This window comes from Lepisosteus platostomus, chromosome 25 (assembly GCF_059453375.1).
Source record: "Lepisosteus platostomus isolate fLepPlt1 chromosome 25, fLepPlt1.hap1, whole genome shotgun sequence".
Taxonomy (NCBI): Eukaryota; Metazoa; Chordata; class Actinopteri; order Semionotiformes; family Lepisosteidae; genus Lepisosteus; species Lepisosteus platostomus.
In genome coordinates this window covers 3707504-3732684 of record NC_142635.1, presented here as the reverse complement: position 1 = coordinate 3732684, position 25181 = coordinate 3707504, and the positions used below count along the sequence as shown (strand labels likewise).

At 49.1% G+C, this 25181-nt stretch overlaps 1 protein-coding gene across 1 annotated transcript; it reads right to left on the bottom strand.

The window, feature by feature from the left end:
- Positions 1 to 171: 171 nt before the first annotated feature.
- Positions 172 to 24502, bottom strand: clstn3 (calsyntenin 3). Its single transcript, XM_088619573.1, has 19 exons — positions 24205 to 24502; positions 17797 to 17873; positions 15712 to 15834; positions 15028 to 15235; positions 12902 to 13110; positions 11990 to 12139; positions 10647 to 10832; positions 9679 to 9969; positions 9444 to 9556; positions 8957 to 9116; positions 8109 to 8168; positions 7780 to 7928; positions 5751 to 5899; positions 4942 to 5165; positions 4574 to 4735; positions 4309 to 4454; positions 3353 to 3485; positions 2757 to 2941; positions 172 to 2014 (listed from the first exon to the last, which is right to left on the bottom strand). Exons 2-19 carry the CDS (start codon positions 17861 to 17863, stop codon positions 1859 to 1861), a joined length of 2871 nt encoding a protein of 956 aa, XP_088475699.1. The 5' UTR covers positions 17864 to 17873; positions 24205 to 24502; the 3' UTR covers positions 172 to 1858.
- Between the last annotated feature and the right edge of the window lie 679 nt (positions 24503 to 25181).

Sequence of the window (25181 nt, the reverse complement as noted above, 5' to 3'; positions counted from 1 at the left end):
CCCACGCCTTGATTACAGATTTCTCCGATTCAGTTTTAGCTCTGGGAAACACAACACGAAAACAAATCGCCAATACTGTAGACGAACGCAGGGCCGTTTTTTTGGGTTGTCAGAAAAGGCCCTGTCGGACGCACGCGTGCGTGGATCAGTTCTACTGCAGAGACCAGCAGCTATTTTGACATCATTCTTGCATTTTGTTTTATTAGGAATCTTGTTTTACAAGAAGAAGAATAATTACAATAATAAGAGGCTTCTGCAGAACCGTGACGTCAATAAAACAAGGAGAACACTGGCTCAGATACAGACACGGTCACTGTACACCAACAAGGAGCGAGAGAGAGAGAGAGAGAGGCAGCAGTGGAGGGGGAAGAGGCGAGGAAGGAGAAGGACAGATCGAGGGCCTGGGAGGAGGGGAAAATCCCGAGGTAGAGACAGGACTGAGAGAGACAGAGAAACGTAAAAAGAGGAGGAGAGAGAGAGAGAGGACAAGTTGTTTTTTTGTACCCACAGGAATGAACAGCAAGGTTAGTACACTCAGATCAAATTTACACGACGCTGGTCATTGCAGGGCGGAGACACACAACTCAGTTAAACACGCAACAAGCAAGATATTATTAGAATTATTATTATCTGCTAATAATGGGGGGGCGGGAGAGCAAGTCATTGTGAATTGGCGAAATAAAAATGACAGTTCAACAAAGATCAGCGCCCCCTCACAGTTGCGGGGGAGCTGCAGCTAATAATAATAATAATAATAATAATAATAATAATAATAATAACATATTTTTCTATTTACAGGAATCAATACAATCAAGATCACCCAGTAACTGGGCTGACATTCTGAATAGAGAGTGTGTAGGAGGATTGTGTAGTCAAGATTGTGTAGTAAACACTGAATACGAAGCACGATGTGGACAACAGATAGAGGTGAGTGAAGGGGCTTTATATATCAGCAGCTTTGTAGTAGTTATTGAGAGTAGAAAGTGTGCATTTACTGCCTGTGCTGTCCGTATACTGTGGATTCTGGTGTTAGATGGCCCACTAGAAATTGGTGTGTACTAGAACACCCCAGATTTACACAGGTGAGTGTATTTTAGACAAATTGTGGGTCAAAGACTCAGTTCCAGGGATTAGGTTTTAGATATTGTGCTGAACTGTGACATCCAGGTTGAATAAGCAGGGCTCGTGTGGTACTGATTGTATGCAGAGTTCATATTGTAGGTTATGTACGAAACACTGGGCTGTGCACGCAGCACAACACGGTGCAGAACCTGTTGCAACTTGTGTAGAATATCCTAAACAGATTGCCAGAAAGTAGCTACAGTTGTGGCGTGTGTGGATTGCATGGAACTCTAGGTTGGTTGTGTATTATTGAGTAGATTATAGAATGAGGTTGTGTTGTGTGCGTGCCGGTGATGTTCAGCAGTAAGGGCATTTATACTGTTGTTTCTAGAGCTGGTCTTCATGAGTCATTCATGGGCTCCATTAATTTCATTGGCTGATTAATAAGGAAAAAGAGATGGGGGATATACTAAGGAATTGCTGAATAAATAACACTTGGAGACCGTAACAGGAGGATTAAGAAGCTGGATCCATTTTGGCTCAAAAGTAGGACAAAACTCCAAAACGAAACAAGCATGGGATGAGAGGAATAAAGGCCACCAAGGGCTCCAGTTTCCAATCCGACAAAATTCTCCTGTGTAGTCTGGACTTAATTGGCTTGAACGGTTTTTCTGAGGAAACAGAAGCCATTTGGGATACAGGGCAACAGCCAAGCCGTTATACAAAGTGAAGGGAAAATGGAGCCAAGATGGCCGCTGCTAGTATCCCAGTTTCTTTACTCTGCTGTGATTGGATATCAGTAGCGACGGGGGGCGTGTTCCCGGCAATCTCTCTTAATGATGATTTGCTGGTCGTCTGGGGCATCTCCAGGGGGGGATTCTGGAGACTCCTCCCCTTCCTCTTCTTCATCTCCGTCCATTCCTCCGTCTCCTGAGACTCGAGACTCATAGGACTGAGAGATAATGGGGTGGGGGGAGAAACGGTAGACAGAGGCAGAGGTAGTGGGAGTTAATACTGAAACAAATGCAGAGACTGAATGATGAAAGTCGGCTATTGGAAGCTGAGCAGCTGTAGTGTCGGTGTATATTTAAGTGTATATATATGTTTTGGTGATTTAAACTATGTGGTCTTCATTATACATCACTATTATCACTATTATCATTGATCACAGGGTGTTATTCACTCTACAGCACTATAATCATTAATCTCAGTGTGTTTTTCACTCTATAGCACTATAATCATTGATCTCAGTGTGTTATTCACTCTGCAGCACTATTATCATTGATCTCAGTGTGTTATGCACTCTACAGCACTATTATCATTGATCTCAGTGTGTTATGCACTCTACAGCACTATTATCATTGATCTCAGTGTGTTATTCACTCTGCAGCACTATTATCATTGATCTCAGTGTGTTATTCACTCTACAGCACAATAATCATTGATCTCAGTGTGTTTTTCACTCTACAGCACAATAATCATTGATCTCATTGTGTTTTTCGCTCTATAGCACTATAATCATTGATCTCAGTGTGTTATGCACTCTACAGCACTATTATCATTGATCTCAGTGTGTTATTCACTCTGCAGCACTATTATCATTGATCTCAGTGTGTTTTTCGCTCTACAGCACTATTATCATTGATCTCAGTGTGTTATTCACTCTACAGCTCTGTTATCATTGATCTCTGTACCTCCATGGGGTTCACTATGATGGTGAGAGCAGAGTCGTCCCATTCGCTGCCGCCCTCTTTGGCCCCGCCCTTCTGCCCGTCGCTCCGGCGATGGATGGAGCGGATCCGGAAGATCCCGAGCACGACCATGAGAGCCAGGAAGCCCACGCACACCACGATGATCACCGTGGCGGCACCTGGCACCACTGCACGGGGGGAAAGCGAGAGAGTCAGGGAGTCGGCTGCTGACTGGAGTGGAGAGAGGAGTGAGAGTGAAAATCCCGCCGTGGCTGAACTGCAGGGCCCTCACTCGGGTCTGACACCCCAGTATCTAGTGTAGAAGACCCTGGTGCCTCGTTGGGGAGGGTGGACAGTGCTGGTTGCTGATGAAAGCACAGGTGGAAGACTGTGTGTGAAGGCTTAAGCTCAATGGGACATCTCTGAGTTTTTGTAGCAGAATGGGACATGGTTCTTCCGGATAATGGGAAGGCTGACTGCCAGCCAGTTCTCCAGAGTGCTCTCTTGAGTAAACGCTTTTGGGTTTGACAGTTTCCTCTGTTATTAAAGCTAACATCCTGCACCTTAGTGATCTCTATCACTTTTTGGAGTGGTGTTACCTGAGTTGCGATGCGCGTGGGCCAGAGTGTGCCCAGCCAGCTCTCCGGAGTGACGAGAGGGGTGCAGGAATTGCTGAGAGGCTAGGAGGTGAGAGGGGTGGGACAGGCCATCCAGGGAGTGCAAGAAATTCACCTGGGAGAGAGAGACAGGCTGTGACACTATCACACTAGAGAGACCTGATTTAGCATACTGTGGACAATTATGGGCAACACAACACAATCAAACTGACAAGATGGGTAACATCCAATATTTTAAACTATAGGAAAAACAAGACCGATCAGAATAACAAAGTGAGACATTAGTTAATACATTTAAAAGGCAATTAATACACTAGTGGTACACCTAACACAGACAGATTAATATAAACCCTAATAGAGATTACAGAGATATTTTAACACAGATAGAGATTAATATAGACCCTAGAGACACCCCTCACACACAGAGATTATTACAGACTCTAACATAGACCCTAGAGACACCCTTCACACACAGAGATCAATACAGACTCTAATATAGACCCTAGAAACACACCTCACACATAGAGATTAATACAGACCCTAATATAGACCCTCGAGATACTCCTGACACACAGAGATTAATACAGACCTTAACATAGACTCTAGAGATACACCCCACACACAGAGATTAATACAGACCCTAACATAGACTCTAGAGACACACCTCACACACAGAGATTAATACAGACCCTAACATAGACTCTAGAGACACACCTCACACACAGAGATTAATACAGACCAAAACATAGACCCTACGGACACACCTAACACAGAGAGATTAATAAAGACCCTAACATAGGCCCTAAAGACACACCTACAACCTTATTTGCACACAACTTCTCTTTCGGTCTCTTTCTCACCCCCATCAACAAATCCATCTTTCATCCCACTGTCTGCCCTTGTCTATTTCCTGCCCATTGCCGCTCAGCCTCTCTAACCTCCACAGTCAGCTCGTTGCTGGTGTATCGCCCATTCATCTCCGAGCAGGACAGGCGGAACCTCCTCTCAAACAGTGCCGACCCACGGGCCAGCCGGTACCGCAGGGAGCGCAACACGTCCTCATACACAGAGATGGACTCTGGGCCTGAGGGATAAGATAAAGCGAGAGGGAGGAGGAGGGGTTACTCAGACACCCTAGCAGGAGACAAGAGAGAGTGGCAAGGAGGGCGTGACACAGACGAGGGGAGTGGACGAGACAGGCACCTGTCAGTGCGATGTACGCCGTAGTGTTGGTGAGCTCCAGCCCCCTCTCCCTCACTGACTCCGCCTCCAGGACTAGCTCCTCCCTCTCGGGGTCAAGCTCCTCCCCCACCGGGGACACCTCACAGCCATCCAGAGTGTGGGCAACAGCGTCTGACATCAGGGCTGTGTGTGAGAGGGAGAGAGAGAGACAGATGTTAACTCCTGCACCCTCCCCTCTTCTATCTTCTCATTCCCGCTCTCTGCCGAGAGATCCCTTTGGATTCTCCCTCCATCCATCTCCCAAACCCCCCCCCCCAACCTCCCCATCTCTTCTCGTGGAAATACAGATGTCTTCCTTCTTGCCCTCTTGCCCCACTTCCCTCCCTCACCTCCTCCCTCCATCCCCTCGGCCGCGGTGTTGATGGAGTGGGAGAGGGAACACGTGATCCTCAGCTCGGGGAAGAGGGCAACCCCCCGGGCCGCCTCGAAATCCCCGACCGGCCGGACCAGGTGTCCCCCACCAGACAAAGAGATCTGGGGGGCATCCGGCTGCAGGACCACCAGGTATCCTTCTAAGGGCCGAAGAGACAGGCAGCCCTCCTCACTGAAACACCTGAGAGAGAGACAGAGGGGTTACCATAGACACTCAGCTGATAGGGACCGACAGGGGCTTCCTACAACAGACAGCAATAGGGGGTTTTCCACTGTGTACAGCAGCAAAGCAGGGCTTTCATTTGTAAGCTGATGAACTCCATATTTATCGTCGCACCTCAATCATCTAGCCACCTAGTCTAGCAGCTTGTCACGCTGCTTAGATGATGTTAAAAAAAATTGCAAGAAAGAAGCCAGAGGCGAGAAAACGTTTTACAGCTGAATTCTGACAAGAGTTCAGCTGATCGGCTCTCCTCATGAGCTCTGCAAATGTGTCTGCCTAAGACTGGCTATTGACAACGCTGGGATCCGTCCAAGGACAGAGGTCAGAAATCAAGGGAGATGGAAGGAAGATACAGGTCAGAAATCAAGGAAGATAGAGGGAGGAGACAGGTCAGAAATCAAGGGAGACGGAGGAAAGAAGGTTATGCAGAGAGGCAGAGTGCTGACTGAAGAGAGATGAGGGGTCTCAGGAGTTGGGCTCCGGGGAAACAGGACCAGGATGAGAGGCAGAGGAGCTGGATGTGATGAAAGACGGGGATCGCACCTGAGGGAGGTGGCCAGTTTCAGGGGCCTGACTCCCGGCGTGGCGAACCGGAGCGAGTTCCTGTACGTCACCTGTTGCACGGCCCGGTTAAAGCTCTCTACGTCATCCCCCTCCAGCACCAGCACCGACTGGGAGGGATTAACATGGACCTGGAAGGCAGACAGAAGGGTAAAGAGAATCATCACAGACTCCCTGACATTCCCTCTGCAAAATAAATTATATTAACACTGACTGACTGGACACTACAGCACAGTGACACAGACCGACTGGACACTACAGCACAGTGACCCTGACTGACTGACTGGACACTACAGCACAGAGACACTGACTGACTGGACACTACAGCACAGTGACCCTGACTGACTGAACACTACAGCACAGTGACACTGACTGACTGACTGGACACTACAGCACAGTGACACAGACCGACTGGACACTACAGCACAGTGACCCTGACTGACTGACTGGACACTACAGCACAGAGACACTGACTGACTGACTGGACACTACAGCACAGTGACCCTGACTGACTGAACACTACAGCACAGTGACACTGACTGACTGACTGGACACTACAGCACAGTGACACTGACTGACTGACTGGACACTACAGCACAGTGACGCTTACTGACTGACTGGACACTACAGCACAGAGACACAGACTGACTGGACACTACAGCACAGTGACGCTTACTGACTGGACACTACAGCACAGAGACACTGACTGACTGGACACTACAGCACAGAGACACTGACTGACTGGACACTACAGTACAGTGGCACTGACTGACTGACTGACTGGACACTACAGCACAGAGACACTGACTGACTGGACACTACAGCACAGTGACCCTGACTGACTGACTGGACAGTTCAGCACAGAGACACTGACTGACTGACTGAATGGACAATTCAGCACAGAGACACTGACTGACTGACTGGACACTACAGCACAGAGACACTGATTGACTGACTGGACACTACAGCACAGAGACACTGACTGACTGGACACTACAGCACAGTGACCCTGACTGACTGGTCACTTCAGCACAGTGACCCTGACTGACTGGACACTAAAACAAATCTCTTCCATCATGCTTTAATTTCCACAGAACTAGGACTCTAGCCAGCTCAGCACTTTTCAAATACTCTCTAGCTGATCCATGTGGCAGAGGTTCTAGAACGGGCAGCCTGCTATTCGGTGATGAGCCCATGTATCTGCAAATAAGCTGGATGGGCTCAGATTGAATCCCAATACAGAAACAACACTCGTTAGAGCTACTAATGATTTCCTGACAATGGGTTTTAATCCATTCTTGTCCATATACCTTATATACCAGCAGCCATATCACCCTGCAGCTCACAACTGACAACCCACTGAAGCTCAGCAGGTGTGAGCCTGGTCAGTACCTGGATGGGAGACCTCCTGGGAAAAACTAAGGTTGCAGCTGGAAGAGCTGTTAGTGGGCCCAGTAGGGGGTGCTCACCATGTGGTCTTTGTGGTTTCTAATGTCCCAGTATAGTGACGGGGGACTATACTGTAAAAGGGCACCATCCTTCAGATGAGACATAAAACTGAGGTCCTGACTCTCTGTGGTCATTAAAAATCCTAGGATAGTTTCTCGAAAAGAGTAGGGGTGTTACCCCAGTGTCCTGGCCAAATTTCCCCCTGGCCTTTACCAATCATGGCCTCCTAATAATCCCCATCTCTGAACTGGCTTCATCATTCTGCTCTCCTCCCCACTGAGAACTGGTGTGTGGTGAGCGTTCTGGCGCACTATGGCTGCTGTCTCATTATACAGGTGGATGCTGCCCATTGGTGGTGACAGTGGGATTCCCCATTACCTGTAAAGAGCTTTGAGTGGAGTGTCCAGAAAAGCGCTATATAAGTGTAAGCAATTATTATTATGATACCATCTCTTTAAAGAGATTAGAAAGGGTTGGTGGTAGTGCTGTAACTGCTGGTCGGGCCTCTCCATGTGTTTTTGTGGATACCCTCACACACACAAACGATAGCCTGACCCCTGACCTTCATGCCCGTGCCCAGAGACTCCAGGTCCCCAAAGTCCAGCCCCTCCCGGCAAGCGTACAGACATTCCACGACACTGTGGGGCTCCACGCTGCCGGGGCGCAGGGTGACCCCGGCCAGGAGACCCCGAAAATGGGCTTGGTAATATCCTGGGAGGTGAGACAGAGAGATAACAACAATTAATTTCAACACAGCTATCCTGAGAGACACTAGGGGCACTTTGGATAGTGCAGTAAGAGGGAGAGACAGTACAGATGGTCTATTATTAATATACATGGTGTGTTTGTAGAGCTGGAAACTGACCACACAGAGAAGCAGTATTTACTCACCTGTTTCCCCTGTCTCTGCTAAAGTGCTGTTCTGGAGGTCTTTCTCTTTGTCATCGGAAACTGTAGGAGAGACAACGATATCTCCTTTATAAAAGAAACAGAGTGCAAGGAAAAAAACCTCAATGGTCTAGAGATACAATGATAAGTTTGGGGCACAACGAGAAATTAAGAGAGATCTATTTAAGGCTGAAGATGGGGCGATGGGTGTCTGGAACAAGCAGTTTTGTTGAAAGGTTTTTCTGGGGTCCTTCGACAAGAGGCTGGAAGACCTTCTGAGGGTCAGTCAGGCACCAAGCAACCGAGCAGATGAGCAATTCAGGGTCACCCTGGGGAGCCCGAGCCCATCCCAGCAAGCAACAGGCGCAAGGCAGAGACGCACATGCACACACTCACACTCAACAGGGCCAGTTTTCCCAGAAGCCAATTAACCCGCCAGCATGTCTTTTGGACTGTGGGGAGGAAACGGGAGCACCCGGAGGAAACCCACTCAAACACCGGGAGAACATACAAACTCCACACACAGAGCACTCCAGGAATTGAACCCAGGCTCCCAGTTCTGCAAGGCAGCAGTGCTGACCTCTGCCCCACCATGTGCAAACGATCTTATTGTAAAGGGGAAGTCATTTTAGACAAGAGGCCAGATCTTGGTTGAACTACATTTCCCAGAAAAGACGTCCCATGACAATTGCCATTACACAATTAATATCTCTGGACAAGGAAGGTTAAAGCGTTAGACTCGATGATGGCTCTCAATGGCCACCCCATTGCCTACTGCCCCTCTTAATTCCCCCCATGTGGGGGCGATGAACCCCACTGCGGCAGCAGCAGTAAAGCAGTGGAGCTCGTACCCCAGCAGGCTCCGATGAAAAGCCGCGGGCGGGGGGTGGGGCTTCGCAGGGGGCCGTTGTCGTGGATGAGCGCGGGGTCGAAGGTCACGCCGTCAACGTAGAGCGTCACAGCAGGGAACTCCACGCTGACAACAAAGTGATGCCACTCGCCATCGCACACCTGAAACAGGGACGGAGGTGGCGTTATTGCAGACAGGAGGATCGGCTGTTGAGGGCGCCGATGAACTGGGAGACCAGCGCAGAGTATACTGAGCTTTTTCAGCAGCATCACTGCACAAATCGTAACCAGTTCGCTCTGTTATCCTGGCTAGTTAATGGAGAAGGAGCAGCCGGGCACTCCAGTCCAGCCCCAGTCCGGCTCCAGTCCGGCTCCAGTCCGGCTCCAGTCCGGCTCCAGTCCGGCTCCAGTCAGTCAAATCCAGCTCCAGTCACTCCAGTCTCTCCAGTCCGTCAGTAGCCCCACCAGAACAACCCAGTGCCGCCTCACCTGCTCCAGTTTCCATAGGAACTTGACAGGACGAGCAGCTCCAAGATCAGGCCAGTACAGGAGAGACAGACGACACCCATGCACAGAGAGAGAGTAGTGAGAGAACGAGTCATCTGCAGGAAGAGAAGAAGAAGAGGGAGGATCAATGGAGACACCCCTTCTGACAGAACATCAACACAACAGTACATTAACGCAGCCCAGACCATAGAGGCCACTGACTGGCTAAGAGGCTCACCATTCTTGACAGTGTTGCAGACGATAGTCTCCTCCTCCCTCTTGGCTCCCCGTCCCGTATTGGTTGGGCCTCCCTGCAGGGCCCCGCCCCCTCTCTTCATCCACAGCTGCAGGGTGAAGTGGTCTCCGCTCACCATGGCGACCGCCCGGGGTGGCACCACGGCAACATGGGCGGAGTTGTTGAAGGAGAACACGAGCGACGAATCAGGGGAGGGCAGGGTGGGCAGCGCGGCGGTCCAATTGGTGGAAGGAGAAGGGGGAGGGAGCAGGTCCACTTCCCCTCGGACCGCCCCTGAGAGAGGCACGAGAGAGAGAGAGAATGAGGTTAACATGGACACCACAGCCTAGCAGCACGGCCAATGAGAGGGAGAGAAGGGAGGAGCTGCTGGAAACACGCCGAGAAATTGACTTACTTACTGGATACTACCATACATCAGCAACAAGTGAGAGTGATAAGGGGATTGAAGGGAAACTGCAGTCCCAGTTTCTCAGACTGGTTATTAAATTTTGGTAACAAAATCAATTCACTTGCAAAACTTGACAAATTCCAAATTAAGCAAATCATACTGTAAGTCGTCATGTTGTCACAAACCCCTGGTCTCGCCAAGGGGCGAGAGCGAGAGTTTGCGAGAATTGTGACGTGAAGCGGCCCTTCCTGCTCACTAGTCCCTGTAATGACTGATGTACTGGGACGGACGAGCGAATAGGTACAGGTGGTGCAGCAGATACTTCCCCGCAGAAATATTCCAGCGTGATCTGCAGGCAGAGTTAACGAACAAGTAGTATCTGTCGACAAAACTCGAAGTGGAGAGCAATAGTTCTCCTGGGTTAAAAGAGAGGGATTCACAAGCCTGCTTGTTTACAGTGCAATAGGGCCGCTTCACCTCACCAGAAGTTGCGTTGCCTCGCTCTGAATCGCCGAACGAGGGAGGGAGAGAGAGCGAGAGACGGAGCGCCGGCGCGGCTCACCGCACAGCCGCCGGACCGAGCGGTCGGAATAGCTGTCCCTGTCGCAGCCCTTCCCGATGTGGTTGGTCTGCAGCTCCACGGTGGCCTGGATGTTCCACACGGGCTCCTCACAGGTCTCCAGGTGCAGCGAGGGAAAGAGGGGCACGCCGCCGGATCCCGGGGTGTACTCCACTCTCTTCGACCACCCTGAGTGAGAGGCAGAGGGGTGGGGGCGGTGGGCATGACGTTCTGTGTAACGGGAAACACGGCCCTTTCCTCAAGGGAATAAAGCCACTGTGAATCACTCCGGAGGAGAGTAAGACTATGGATAGTTCTGCTACAATGCGTGTTTTCACAGCACAGATGGGATAGAGATTTCCTATTGCTTAGCAACAGAGCCGAACACACACTGTGTCCGTCTTCACATTTTCCCTGCTTTTATTCAATAAATCAATGGTATTAAACACAAAATAAAACACTTGAGACCAAACAGCACAGAAGAGCTAGCAGTAACATAGAAAATGTTATGGAAAAATGTTCCATTGCAGTGTCTTCTAGATATCTACCCCCTGAATGTATTTCAAAACCACTCATTTCTCCTTCTCTAGTCACACCTTTGAAATGCGGTGCTGCCTCTGTATGTCTGGGAATTAAAGGACCAGGGGGGAAACCCTAATACTGAAGCCCTGCAGTGTTCAGTTTTGCTGCCTGCTTTCAGATTGGTGCTCATGTCCACTGGCCAGCAAGTCCACAGTTTCACAGGACCACAAACAGGATTGTTGAGTTGCAGGGTGAAGGACTAACTCTGGTGTGCCACCAGGTGGTGCTGTGTATATTAATGATGGTAATCGCACACCTTCACAGCTGGTGGTTCTGGTTCAGTTTGGCCAGGACTCCATATTCTTTCATAATGGACTAGCCACACACTGGTGGACGTTTTCTTTTAAATAAGAATAATACATCTGTGTTAGATTAACCAGCAAAATTCAGTGCTGCCTACTTTCAAATAGGGAACCGAAAGACTCAAAAGAACTCAAAAGATGTGCTATGTCTGTTTATTGAAATGTTTAAAATTGTACCTTGTGGAGGATAAGTTGTTTGTATGCGTGGATGACATATTTCTGTCTGTAAGTTATGCTCTCTTTCATCTGTCTGTCTAGGTATTTTGTAAGGCAGTTAAATCAGCTGTCATAGAGAATCAAGGAGCCCGTACATCACCTGTTTTTATAAACCTGATTCCCTTCACTATCTTTGGAAACTCCTGAGTTTCAAAAGATGACAGCGCAGATGTCTGAAGAGAAAGACATCGTGGCAGGACAAATAATCAGTATTGCTGCCATGATTAAGGTCATCACAACGATTACCTATCCAGCCAGGCTTGCAGGTCGGCTTGACCTCCACGGTGACCTCGGCATCGGCTGTGGCTCGGCTCTTCCCACAGTCGAATGCCGTGACCGTGAAACGATAGAACCGCTGCCGCCGAGAGTCCAGGACCTCTGTATTCTTGATGTTCCCTGTTGGACAGCGGCAGAGGAGGAAGGATATTAATCAAGATCTGCTGACTGTCCTGATAACTCCAGAAATGAGGAATGAGTTCCAAGTCTGTACGGTGTGCTTGATCTCAGAACTCAAACCTATGTATAAGCTTTAATATCCAGGTGAATGTTTATGTATATAGTATTACCTGAGTGTAAGTGACATGTCTTTAAACTTCCCTTGGGCTCCTAATCCATTCATGTCACTCATTGTGTTGTGCCTCATCAATCCCTCAGCCACTGTTTCCAGCAACTCTTCTTTCACTCTTTCCCCCTGTTCCCACCTGCCTCTTTGGTGCTGTCTGAGGAACTCCGAAGTGAACTCTAGACAACTGTGAAGTCAAAGGATCTCTCTATCCCTCTGGTCTCACTCTGGTGCTGTCCCAGCTGCTGAACTCTAGAGGACTACAGTAGGAGCTCCCTCTATCCCTCTGGTCTCACTCCAAGACACTGTCCTTTGATGACTATGAAACTATGGGATCTTCCTCTCTCCCGCAGCTGTGTGATGCTGACCAAGGTGCTGAAATCAAACTGCCCATGAGTGACACTGATTCTGCCCAGGGAACGTTCCCTCCTCCTCCTCTATCTTCCTCTCTCCAATCTCTCCTCGATCCCTCTGTTTCTCTCCACTCCCCAGTCTTTGTGTGTCTAGCCCTCAGACCACACCTGCACCTCTTTTCCTCCCTGTCTGTAGTGTTGGCGTAGTGCTGTGTGCGTGCGCAGTGCGAACGTCTCTCTCACCGTCGTTATCGATGGCGAAGGGCACGTTGGGTGTGACAATGTCGTAGAAGCAGATCTGGCTGTACTGCGGGGAGCAGTCCCCATCCAGAGCCTCCACCCGCAGAATTCGGTCAAACAGTCGGCCTTCTGACACTGACACCTGGTACTGCTTCTCCACAAACACCGGCGAAAACTCATTTACATCGTTCACACGCACATGCACTGTCGCCCTGGGAGATAAGAGTAGAGGGGTAGTTGTAGAGTAAAACTGTAGTAAATATGGACTTCAACATACGGCCTAGCGCAGGGATTCTCAGTTCTGGTCCTGGGAGACCTCTGTGTCTCCTGTTGCTTGGTCCTTCATCACCAGGGCTGATTGGCACTTCTCATTGATCTGCTTAATTTAGACTTTTTCTCACTTGGTTTCAAAACTATCCTAGCTAAATCAACTAATTTCAAATTCAGCTACAGAACTTTAGAGTTTACAATCCGTCCTTAACTCTCCCCCTATTTCTGACAAAGACACAGGTGGGCATGACGCTGTATCAGACACGCCCACAGTGAGCATGACGCTGTATCAGACACGCCCAGAGTGGGCATGACACTGTATCAGACGCCCACAGTGGGCATGACACTGTATCAGACCTGCCCACAGCGGGCATGACACTGTATCAGACACGTTCACAGTGGGCATGACACTGTATCAGACGCCCACAGTGGGCATGACACTGTATCAGACCTGCCCACAGCGGGCATGACACTGTATCAGACACGTTCACAGTGGGCATGACACTGTATCAGACGCCCACAGTGGGCATGACACTGTATCAGACACGTTCACAGTGGGCATGACACTGTATCAGACACGTTCACAGTGGGCATGACACTGTATCAGACGCCCACAGTGAGCATGACACTGTATCAGACACGTTCACAGTGGGCATGACACTGTATCAGACACGTTCACAGTGGGCATGACACTGTATCAGACACGTTCACAGTGGGCATGACACTGTATCAGATACGCGCTCAATGACTGTTTGTTTGTTGCTTCTGCCCAGGCCCAGTTGATTACACTTTATCTCACACACCTAAATGAAGGGAGGTGGGAAACCAGGAGCAGGGTTGTCAACAATGACAAACCCCAATACAGCCCCTTTACAAGCTGAAAGACAAACATGAAAACACAACCGAAACAGAAACTCGAGATCAACTTCTGCAGAGCAGAACCCAGAAAGCACACTGGTCCCACAGGGCGAGAACAGAGAGCCACTGCTGTAGAGAGACACCTGATACTGGAAAGCAGCTCCTCTCTCTCCCTGTATGTACTCCTCCCCCCACCCCTCTCTCCCATCTGCCCTTGACCTCCTTATCTCACTGTTCCCTTGGATGTTGCTTAGTCTCCTCCTCTTCTCCCTGTTCTGTACTCCCTCGCTGCAGAAACAGTTTCCTGAGCATTTTCTGCTCAGCTGAAGATGTCAGCCCCATATATTAAAAAGTACAAACATAAGGAGAAGCAGCTCCTAGACCTTTATGCACATATTTCTGGATGTAGACATTTGTGTATGCTCTGTATATACATAGATGATTCTGTATATACAAGCTCTGTATATACAAAGATTCTCATTTACAGGTATAATAACTAACACCGTGCCCAGAGATCTGGAGAATCTAACAACATAAGGCAGGTTACGAATGAGAGAAGCCCATTTGACTCTTGTAGCTCACTGGGTTAGAAACTAAATCCATTTCAAAGATTTCAATTATTTTCTTGGAAGACGCCAGGGCTTTGGTTTCAGCAACACGCCTCGTTCCATATCCCCACACCTCTTTGTGTAAAGAAGTGCCAGCCGTTCTCGGTTTTGCACGCACGTCCTCTGGTGTCCTCCGATTGGTTGATTTTGAAGAAATCTGGAGCCCTGCTGTATCTTTCCTATTTCCTCTCCATTTTCTCTTCTTCTTTCCTTCCCCTATACCTTGTGTGCAGAGGCGCTGTGTTGCTGCTCCTCTCTCTCTCCTCCTTCCCCTACAGCCTCATCCTCCAGCTTGGGTGCAAAGTGGCAGTGTTACCACCTCCCCCTCTCACTGGCATCGCTCCCTCTCTCTCTCTCACTGTATCAGACACGCCCCCAGGGGGTCACACTCACTTGTGTGACTTCTTGCTGTTGGTGCCATCGGGCCCCTCCCCACAGTCGTACGCCTGCACCGTGAAAGTGTGCTCTCTCTGGCTCTCGCAGTCCAGCGGCTCCTTCGCCCGGATCAGGCCCTCTCCGGTCGTCTTGTCCAGGACCACCGCCTCGAAAGCACTGGAGCCCGACCCGCTGCCACTGTGCACCCGGAACCCGCAGATCTCCCCTGGGACACACCGAGAGCGGGAGAGGAACAGGTTAATAAATCACGGGACCACCCGCAGAGTGCCTGGAGAGTACTAGTCCTTTTTTTCGACCGAACATTCATTCGACATCGTTTGCAGGTGTTTTGTTTCCTGCAAAACATTTCCAGAGATCGGCACTCTTCTCCTCCTTTTGCAGAATCAGTTGTACCATAATCTGGGTTTTGTGCCTCATCGGTGGAGTAAAGCTCAAGGAAAGAATTTGCTCGGAATGGCTCTTATGGCAGTGGCAGAGCAGTAGCCGTGGTGTCAGGCGTGGGATTGAACTACAGACTGCTGGGAACAAGCCGGTCACCTTGACCGCTGAACCACTGAGCCTGGCTTTAGAAAAAATGAGACACAACAAAAATTAAAAATGAATTGATTAGGAAATGGCAAACAAAAATGGTGGAAGATGTGCAGTGGCACAGAAAGATTCGCAGGTGGGATGGAACTGTACCTGCGTAGTGCAGGGGGGCGTCTTTGTCCAGGGCGAAGAGTGGGGGGTTCAGTAGGACCGTGTTGTCGTTCTCCATCACTATCCCCTGGTACTCGGTCTCGATCCACGGCTTGTGCTTATTGGCTGGGCAAACAACAAAGGGCATGCTTATTGGCTGGGCAAACAACAAAGGGCATGCTTATTGGCTGTCGGCTGAGTGGTGTCCTCACCGGCTGAGCAACTAAAAAAAGACATTTCTGATTGGCTGAGCACTGAACGAGAGAGAAATGTCGCAGAGGGTTGTGTGGCGGAACATTCAAGGACACCCTACCTGCTGGCTAAGATGTTTTTAAAGGGTGTGATTTCACTAGCGGAGGAAAGAACACAAATCAGAATTATCAATGAAAAAATCAGTAAAGCCCGACAGAACTCGCGTGTTAAGCAGGTAAAATGCGTACCTTTTACCATGTCAGTAAGCCCATTGATGGGCCCTTCCAAAACCTTTAACTGATATTGTTATCCACTACGTCTAAACAAATAAAAGAGAAATATACAGCGAACACAGGACCCGGCGGCCTGAGGTTTATAATTTGCCACTGGGATTGGGATCCTATGAAATTTTCCATCCTGAAAGCAACGCGACTTTCACAACGCAATCGTACACATGCTGCCTATAGCGTCTTTCACGATGTCTTCTCCATATAGACAACGACTTCACAGAGGGAATTAACCTCAGGGGGTCGGGCCGCGGGAGGTCAGAATGGGCTCTCTCGCTGACAAGTGTGGCCACGTCGACAACCGATCGCCCCTCGCGAACAAGAAACCCAATTAGCTGAGCCGATCGCCGGCATTGATTACAACAGATCTGACCCCCCCACAGCGAAGACATCTTGCGGACGCTCTCTTCCATCAGACCTGTTTTCTCTAACCCTGCCTTCTGCTTCTGTCCCATTCAAAGAGCTTCGGCGCGGGCACTGCCAAACGAAGGGGCTGCCCAACACTGTTGCAACAAACGGCAAACATTCCAGAGCATTTCGGACTGTAACACAGAGGCTCACTCTCTGCTCCTTGTGCTGCAACGGGCTCTAATGAGTTTCCTCTCCCAGTAGGATTGGAAGCTCTTTTGCCCCTGGCCAGTCCGGGGATTCTGGGATTCGATGTGTTATTTTAGGGGGAGAGTGGTTTGTCTCAACCCAGGGAGGTGCATCTCCGTCTGTGCCTCTCCCCCGCTGGCTAGATACTCTGTCCCTCCCCGACATTAACCTTCTCCCTTTTCCCCTTCCAATCCTGCCCCCTCACTTCAGATTACGCAGTATTACTGTATTAATCTTCCCATCAGGCAGAGCGATTACATCCTGGATTACAGGAAATTTCCCAATAAAAACACTGTTCTCATTTCCCCCCTCCCTCCAGTGCTCTTACCTTCTTCAATCCCTCAATCCCGTCTCTCCCTCTCAATCTGTTCCGACCGGATCCCACCCAACAGATTGGCTGTGGATCTCTGAGCCTGGAGTCTCTCCTCTCTCTTCCCCCTCCCAGATCTGCCCCTCTCTCATTCTCCCCGTTTTTCCATCTCCTTTCATTTCTAGCCCACAATCTGCCCCCTCTCCCCCTTTCCGGGGCGACTGCCTCTCCACATGCATTGCAATCAACAGCAGCCGAGCATTTTATTATGCGCTGGTAGCGCGTGCAAGAGCCATCGCCACAACATCAGCAATAACTGGTAACCATGTTGCTCCTGCTACAACTAATCTAACTGGCAGGGCGGCAGTTAATCTCGACAGTTAATCGAACAGGGCCACTGATACAGACACCACCGCCGCCACAGCCCACGCACAGGAGGATGAGACGGTCAGAGATCGCTGCTAATTAACCTGGGAAGGAAATGCATGATATTTAAACCTCCGCCAGCATTCATACAGCCACTGTGGAGAACACCTTTGGCAGTTTGCCAGTCTTTGCTTTCCCTTTTCCCAATAATTGATAGGAAACACGAGATGGAACTGGGCCTGCGCTGGCCCAGAAAGGAGCCATTTGGTAGTGATGGGGGGGGGAGGGATGAAGATGGACAACTGGGATTCCGTTCCTAAATCGGGCTGATCTCACCTTTGTTGCAGCGGCCGGCTGGAGCCAGAGACAGGAGGAGGACCCCCAAAACGCAGAAGCTGCCCATCCTGGTGACACTGAGGAGAGAGGGGCACAAGAGAATGAGTGAGGAGGGAGGGGGGAATCCATTCGGTTTAGGATCAAGAATGAGGTGTGTGTGTGTGTGTGTGAGAGAGAAAGGGTTAGGAAGGGCGCCACCTGCTGGCCCACCAGCACAGCCCAGGTGCACTTTGTGGGTCCCCGATTCCAGATCATTCACGCCGTTCAAGCGTTTTGGGAGCTCAAAGGAGAGGTTGCACAAAAGGGGGTATACTTGACAACTCTACAGCACAAAACTATATGAAAAAAAAAATCAGCAAAAATGATGGATTCGGTTAGGGGTGCAGCTCATTAACTGATCAGCCGGAATGAAAGCTCAAAGAGCTCGTTTGTTCCTCAATAAAAAAAAATCCAACATCTGACGTCACACTGCCGTTTGACCCCCCCAATCAGCGAACACAATAAGGTCTGTCAACGTTCTTCCATCTTTTTCCTAACCTCTTCATCCTCAGGTTGTAAGGGAGCCAGGGTCTATCCCAGCAAGCACTGGGCACAAGGCAGGATACACCCTGGTCAGGACACCAGTCCACCGCAGTGTGTCATAAATCCGAATAATAAAATGAGCGTACTTTGTGAGGATTCCTGCTCATCACCTATGCTTTGCTGCCTTTTTATGGAGAAAATCGTATGTGACAGGTGTAGCGGAGCTGGTGTGGTGACGTCAGCGCCCTCACTGCGCGTAGCAGGGTCCCCAGCTGCCTGGGCTGGGGGCGGTCTCCTTTAGCTCACCCGGTTGGTGCCCTGTTGTGTTACGCCGGAGACCCGGGTTCGTGGCCCAGGTGTGGGGGCCGGAACGGGTGGCGGGGGGCACGACCCCGCGCGGAACCGTGACTGTCACCCACGCAGGCTAAACTCTGCAGCGGTAAACTGTCATCACTATTTCCTCAAGGACTTCCACAAATTTCTAATCCCGCTTTTCTCCATACTGTGCTTTTCCATGCTAAAGATGGAAAACTACCAAGACAATTACCCTCTATCTCCTTGTTTTCCATTTAACTTCGTAAACCTAGCCTCACTGCACCATTTCTCTGAATGTGGTATTCGGTGATGCTGCGGCACTTGATCATTTGGTGGAAATGAGTTACAGCTGAACTACAGCAGAACTAGAAAAGCAATCTATTGTTCTTCAAGGCCAATGCAAGACGAGTGAAGCATCTGTGTAAATATTACTGGATGATTTGTACTTAAATAGCGAGTTCCTAGCAACACAATGTCACGTGGAAGAAAAAATGCTGTTCTGCCAGCACAAATGAAATAAAAGCTGGTCAGAAGTGAATCCATCTTCTCCATAATCGGTTTTAGATACATTTCGAGCACATCTAACATGCCCACGGGTGGCACAGAGCATCTAACACCCGTGCTCATGAAACCCTCCAGTTTGCTCAGAGTGGAAAGACTCCAGAGGAAACACAAGTGCTTGGAGCCCCGCTGTTCGGGCACCGACAGCTGACTAGGATGAGTGGGTATTCCCATTGGATCACCGATAGATACAGTGAGGTTTAACATCACGTGGATTATATGGAGAGCAACATGGAGGTGCAGTTGTTGACTCTGCTGCCTCGCGGCACTGGGGACCTGGGTTCAATTCCTGAGGCGCTGTCTGTGTGGAGTCTGCATGTTCTTCCCGGGTTTCTGTGGGTTTCCTCCCAGACTGGGAGAGACTCGGGCTCCCCTGTGACTGAATACTGGATGAAGTGGCTCTAACGGACGATCACATGGAGTTGCAGCTGGCCAGCAATAGTGAGGACAGTGCTTTCCTCCAGACTTGGCCAAACACTAGAGGGCGCTACAGCCTTTCTTGTTTGTGTGCAGGTTCACATGTGAAATAATCATTGACTAATTAGTTCATTAGTGAAGGGGTGAGAGTTGAGCCACATTCTGATGCAGGGTTGACTAAATTAGTTGGCAATATAAGTGGGGATAGGTCCTTGCACCCATCAGGACTGTTCTATTGGCGGGTCAGAGTCAGGCCTGTCGCAAAAGAGCACACCTTACAGTGAGCTACCAACGGAAGACTTCACATTCTGGGATTCTTCAGGAATTAGACAATTCTATGACTGGATGAGCTACTAAAACTAAAAACACATGAGGGGCTGAACAGATCTTCTCTCACGGGGAACCTTCTTCACCGGGCCACAGTGTTTCACCGTTACCTGTCTACCAGAAGGATGTCCTGCCAAGATCTCAATGAGCAGACTCCGTTTATTCCGCTGGAATGATTCCCGATCGACCTGGCGGGTCAGACATAGCCAGTACCCAGCGTGGGCTGGTTCACAAGAGCCTCCCACAGGGAAAAAACCCTGGATGGATCAGACTGCTGTGCAATGGGAGTCTGACTGGCTCTCTGCTTCTTCTGCTCTGTCTCCCCACCTCATGAGGTGTTAAGAGAGAGAGAGAGAGGAAAGGAGAGAGACATACTGTAGCTGCTAAGTGATTGTTGATTTTGACTGTGTTCCCAGAGAGAGACTGCAGTGCTTGTCTGTTTGAAGTAACGTCATAGACTATTTAATATGGAAACGTTTGCTTTGCTATATTGGGTTGGTGATGTAAATATTTGCTGATTGATTATGGTTTTTACTTTCTCCCCGTGCCCAGTCAGGAGAGAGAGCTGTTCCTTTTCCTTAGTGTGCGACTACTTTGTCTTTTGCATAAATATAAGACCCTAAGCAGGTTACGAATGAGAGCTTGGCCCATTTAGCTCATTTGCTAGTTTGTAAACCAATGATCTCATTCAACTGTTTCCTACAAGAAGCTGGGAGAAGTTTTGGCTTCAACAACATGACTGGGTAGCTTGTTCCATACCCCTGCCACCCTTTGCATACAGAAATGCCTCCTGTTCCGTTTCTCATTTTAAGGCACTTTCACACAGTGCCCAGTTATGTCCTCTGGTTTCATGTTTCACTGTTAATTCTGACGGTTACAATTCTTGTAATGGTTCCCCTCATGATTTTCTCTACTCAGCACTATAAAGCTTCTGTTCCTTCAGTGTCAGGCATTCCCTTAAGCACTGGAATGTATCTCCAGCACAACAATATTTTTTACAACATGACGACTAAAACTATACACAATACACATATCCCTCAGTTTACAATTCACTCTGCTTCGAGTGTTTGAAAAGAGGAGAATTTTGCGAGCTAGGTACTGTAGGCATTCTAACAAAGAGGGTAAGAAAGCAATCATCAACTACTGTATGTCTACCATTTCAGGGTTCGGTGATTCTGCCCCTAAAGGGTTTTCCCAGCTACTGGGTGGTAAATTGCAGTCTCCCTTCAAAACTATGTCTTCTAAACAAAAAGTCTGAATTTCATGGGACACTGTCGAATTCTAATTACTATGTGCATTTGGTGGTCCACCACACGCCTAACACTATAAATGTGGAATGTTTGTTGAACAGTCTGGTCCAGGTAGTTTCAGAGACTCTTGATTGTTCAATCTTTAGTTCCTGAACCTGAATACTATTTTTGATCTACAGTGCTATGCTACCGATCACTTTTTAAGCTTTTGTGTCTCACCAGAGCACCTTGTGTTAATCTCTGGTATTTTCAGTTGGCTATGTTTTTGTGATCCCAATTGTATCAGAAATGCTCTCTAAAACCCTAGCGTCTTCATCATGAATTCTGGTTCCAATATTTCTAGCATCTAAAAACCTGGTGCTTTGCTTTGTCTTATTCTCTGGCTAGCTTTTCTCTTCATTTAACCTCCCTTTGGATTTTCTTGGCTTTCACACTGCCGTTGTTAATGAACTGGTGCAGAGCTTAGTTAATTGCTGTCTTGTCTGGTGTCATACTGGAGCAGTAGTGTAATGGATCAGTCCTTCGCATAAAATGGAACCAAATTCCATGCCATCCATCCATTTTCTAACCATTTCTTCCAATTCAGGAGTCTATCCTGGCAAGCAAAGGGTGCAAGGAAGACTACAGCCTGGACAGGACACCAGTCCATCACAGAGCACACACACACACTCACTCCAGGGCCAGTTTTCCCAAAAGTCAATTAACCCACCAGCATGTCTTTGGACTGTGGGAGGAAACCAGAGCACCTGGAGGAAACCCACACAAACCTGGGGAGAACATGCAGACTCCACACAGACAGCACCCCAGGAACTGAACCCTGTACCCCAGTGCTGTGAGGCAGTGGTGCTCACCCCTGCACCACCATAGTGCCCAAATGAAATACCCTTTGAATTAAATTGTGTCATCGATGTGAATTGAATAAGAGCTCCAAATTAGTGCCTCACGCATATTCTACAGCATAAATGTGATCAGTTTATCACCAACCAGTGGATACAAGTGAAAATGAAATGGGTAGGTATTTACATCTGAGAACCGGAAGCACTTCTTTACACAAAGGGTAGTGGGGGCGTGGAACAAGCTACCTGGACATGTTGTGGAAGCCGATGCCCTGGTTCCTTCCAAGAAACAGCTAAATGAGATCCAGGGAACAATGAGCTACTAACGATCAAATAGTCTGGATGGGCCAAATTGTCTTCTTTTGTAGGGTTCTTAGTGCATGGTGCTTTTCTACTATATCTGATCGTAAATTAAATCAGCCATATCAGCTAACAAATAATAATTGAGGCTTGGTAATATCTATTAGTTTTGCTATTAATCAACCCTAAAAGCCAAACCACTCACCAAAGCCACAACATTAAATTAGGAATGCAGCTGGGAAACCAGTTTCTACAGCTCAAGACGATAAATTTATTTTCCCAAGCAGAGAGCAGACGATTCGCACTGCAAAACAGGAGAGAGGAGCTTTTCTGTCAAACCTCTCCCAGCTGAAATCTTTCACACAAACAACAAAGATGTTAATGCACGGTTTTGTCCTTCAACAGGGATTCAGTAACACCTCAAAAGAGCGCTGTGGTGCCCCAGTCTGAAACATCATCACCGCAATCTTCTCTCTCTATACAGTACGTGACAAACATCAGCAGCAACTGTCTGTTTCCAGTTCGGTTTTAAGAAATCATTTTATTAGCCATTTACAATTTCTTGCATTAGGAATTTGTCTTTTCACAGACCCCAGCTTGCTCTCCCTGAGACACACAGACAGGGAGAGAAGCTGGGGGTCAGAGCACAGGATCAGCCATTTATACAGCGCCCCTGGAGCAGTTGGGGTGGGGTTCAGTTAGAGCTTGCTCAGGGGCCCAACAGAGTAGGATTCCTCTGCCGGCCGCGGGATTTGAACCGGCAACCTTCCAGCCACAGGCGCAGATCCTGAGCCACAGAGCCACCACTCCGCCCTTCACATTTATATAGATCTGTATATATGTTTTGTAACATATATACAGATATTTACGGAAACCATCCATGTAGACACTACCTGGATGAGATCGGCAGATCAATTAGTTACTTAACTACCAAACAGGCTGGATGGGTCTCCTCCCGTTTGTAACCTTCCTACTGTATGTTCTTACAGAGAGACCCAGGTCATGACCTTGGATCCCAGCATATGGACCATCTCTATTCTGCCTTCAGTTTTGAATGGCAATGATCATAGCAGGCTTGGTTCAAAGGTCAGAGGGCACTGGTGTTCAGAATGGGGGGGGAGGGGGGGATGCTTATAGGAGTCTCTGGTGAAAATGCTACCATGATCCTGCTACAGTGTGGGGTGCTGAGTTTGGGGATGGATTATGTCAGTGCGATGCTCACTGGGACCTCACACTACCGCTGACACAGAACGGGTCAGGCTGCCCCCCCCTCTCTGTGAGGGGGAGCGAGAGGCTCAGAAAGTCGTTTCCAAAGCGGTCTCGCGCCCTTGGGGAATCTGCACACAGGTATATAAAATTCCGAGAGGTACTTGGAGAGAATGCCCCTATTATATTTCTCAGGCATTTTCCCAAGTACAATGGGGACTCTGCGGTGACAGACTCACGGCACGGCTAGGAAGCCCCTGCCTAACGCAGTCGCAATTGCGTGTTTGTCATTTACGTGTGTACAGTACACATTTTAATACATGCAGAGGCGCATATATGTAATTATGTGCGCCTATATGCGTGCAGTGATCGCGGACAAAATGAGCACAGCCACAGGGGGGCAGATGCACATTTAGACGAGGCAAGGACTCGGTGCTAGAAACATCCATTAATATCTGCATAAATGTTAGCTCCGTTTTCCAATAAATTCACCCCCATCGATACGAAGAGCCCGTGCGCAGGTAGACCCCTATAAGCGCGTCAACGTTTATCTCGATTTGCAGTCCCCCGTTTTCAACCGACAAATTCGGGGGTGTTTAGGTCCGCACACACATTTAGAAATACAGACGCACGCAGCTCCCGTCATCGTTTTCCCATTCTCGTTTGTTCCTTACCGTTCAAATTGGTACCCGAAGCTCCTCTCTCCCTCTCTACCACCGTTTCTCTCTCAGCATCCGTCTGTCTGGAAGGTCTTAGGGACGCGCAGCCTCTCCGCCTTTCCTACGCGCAGAATTAACCGATTGCTTTATTTGCAATATTATTATTTCTCCCTGCGGTGAGTTTTAGTGCCGTCGTGAGCGGCGCTGATAATGGTGGCGGTCGGTTTCGGTTGATGCTCGGTGTCTGAAGGCTCTACAGCTCCGTCTACCCGCCCACACTGCGTCTCTGCCTCCCCCCTCCTCTCTCGACTCTCGACTCCAGCCCCCCCCCCTCGCCCTGGCTCAGGCGAGTGCCCCGTCGCTGGGTATCGGCTGCGCTTGCAGCAGTCTCTCCAAAGACCTCGCTCGCAGTCCAGTGAACAAGAAACGTGTGGATGTAGAGAGATGCACGGACAGAGGGACCAAGTCCAATAACAGAAAAGCATGCTAGTTCCATGAGAAAGCTGGGGGATGGACACACACACACACACTAACCCATAGCTCACACTGACTGACACACACACTAACCCATAACTCACACTGACTGACACACACACCAGCATCAATCCTGCAGTGCTTGGGCTTGCTCCGTTTTGTGCTTGGTGTTGTACTCCAGCCCCATTAATCCATATAAAAGCTACTCTTTCCAGCAAGCACCTAGTACCTCAAAGAAAAGCAGCACCTAGCCAGGTGGAGAAAACGTCAACCAGGCTGCAATTACAAGGCCATCAGGTCAGCCGTAACAGCGACTCCTTGCATTTATATCTGCGCTCTTTTTCCACCCCAGCCCACAGCATACAGGAGGGACCTGCCTGATTCCCACCGCATCAAGGGGAGCTTCAAGAAGGCCAGATGGCTCGAGCCCACAGGGGAGTTTATCCAGGAGGCTGGGGTTCACTCCCTGACTCTTTCAGAGCGGACTGGGTTTGACACTGGCAGCCCCCAGCGGTGTC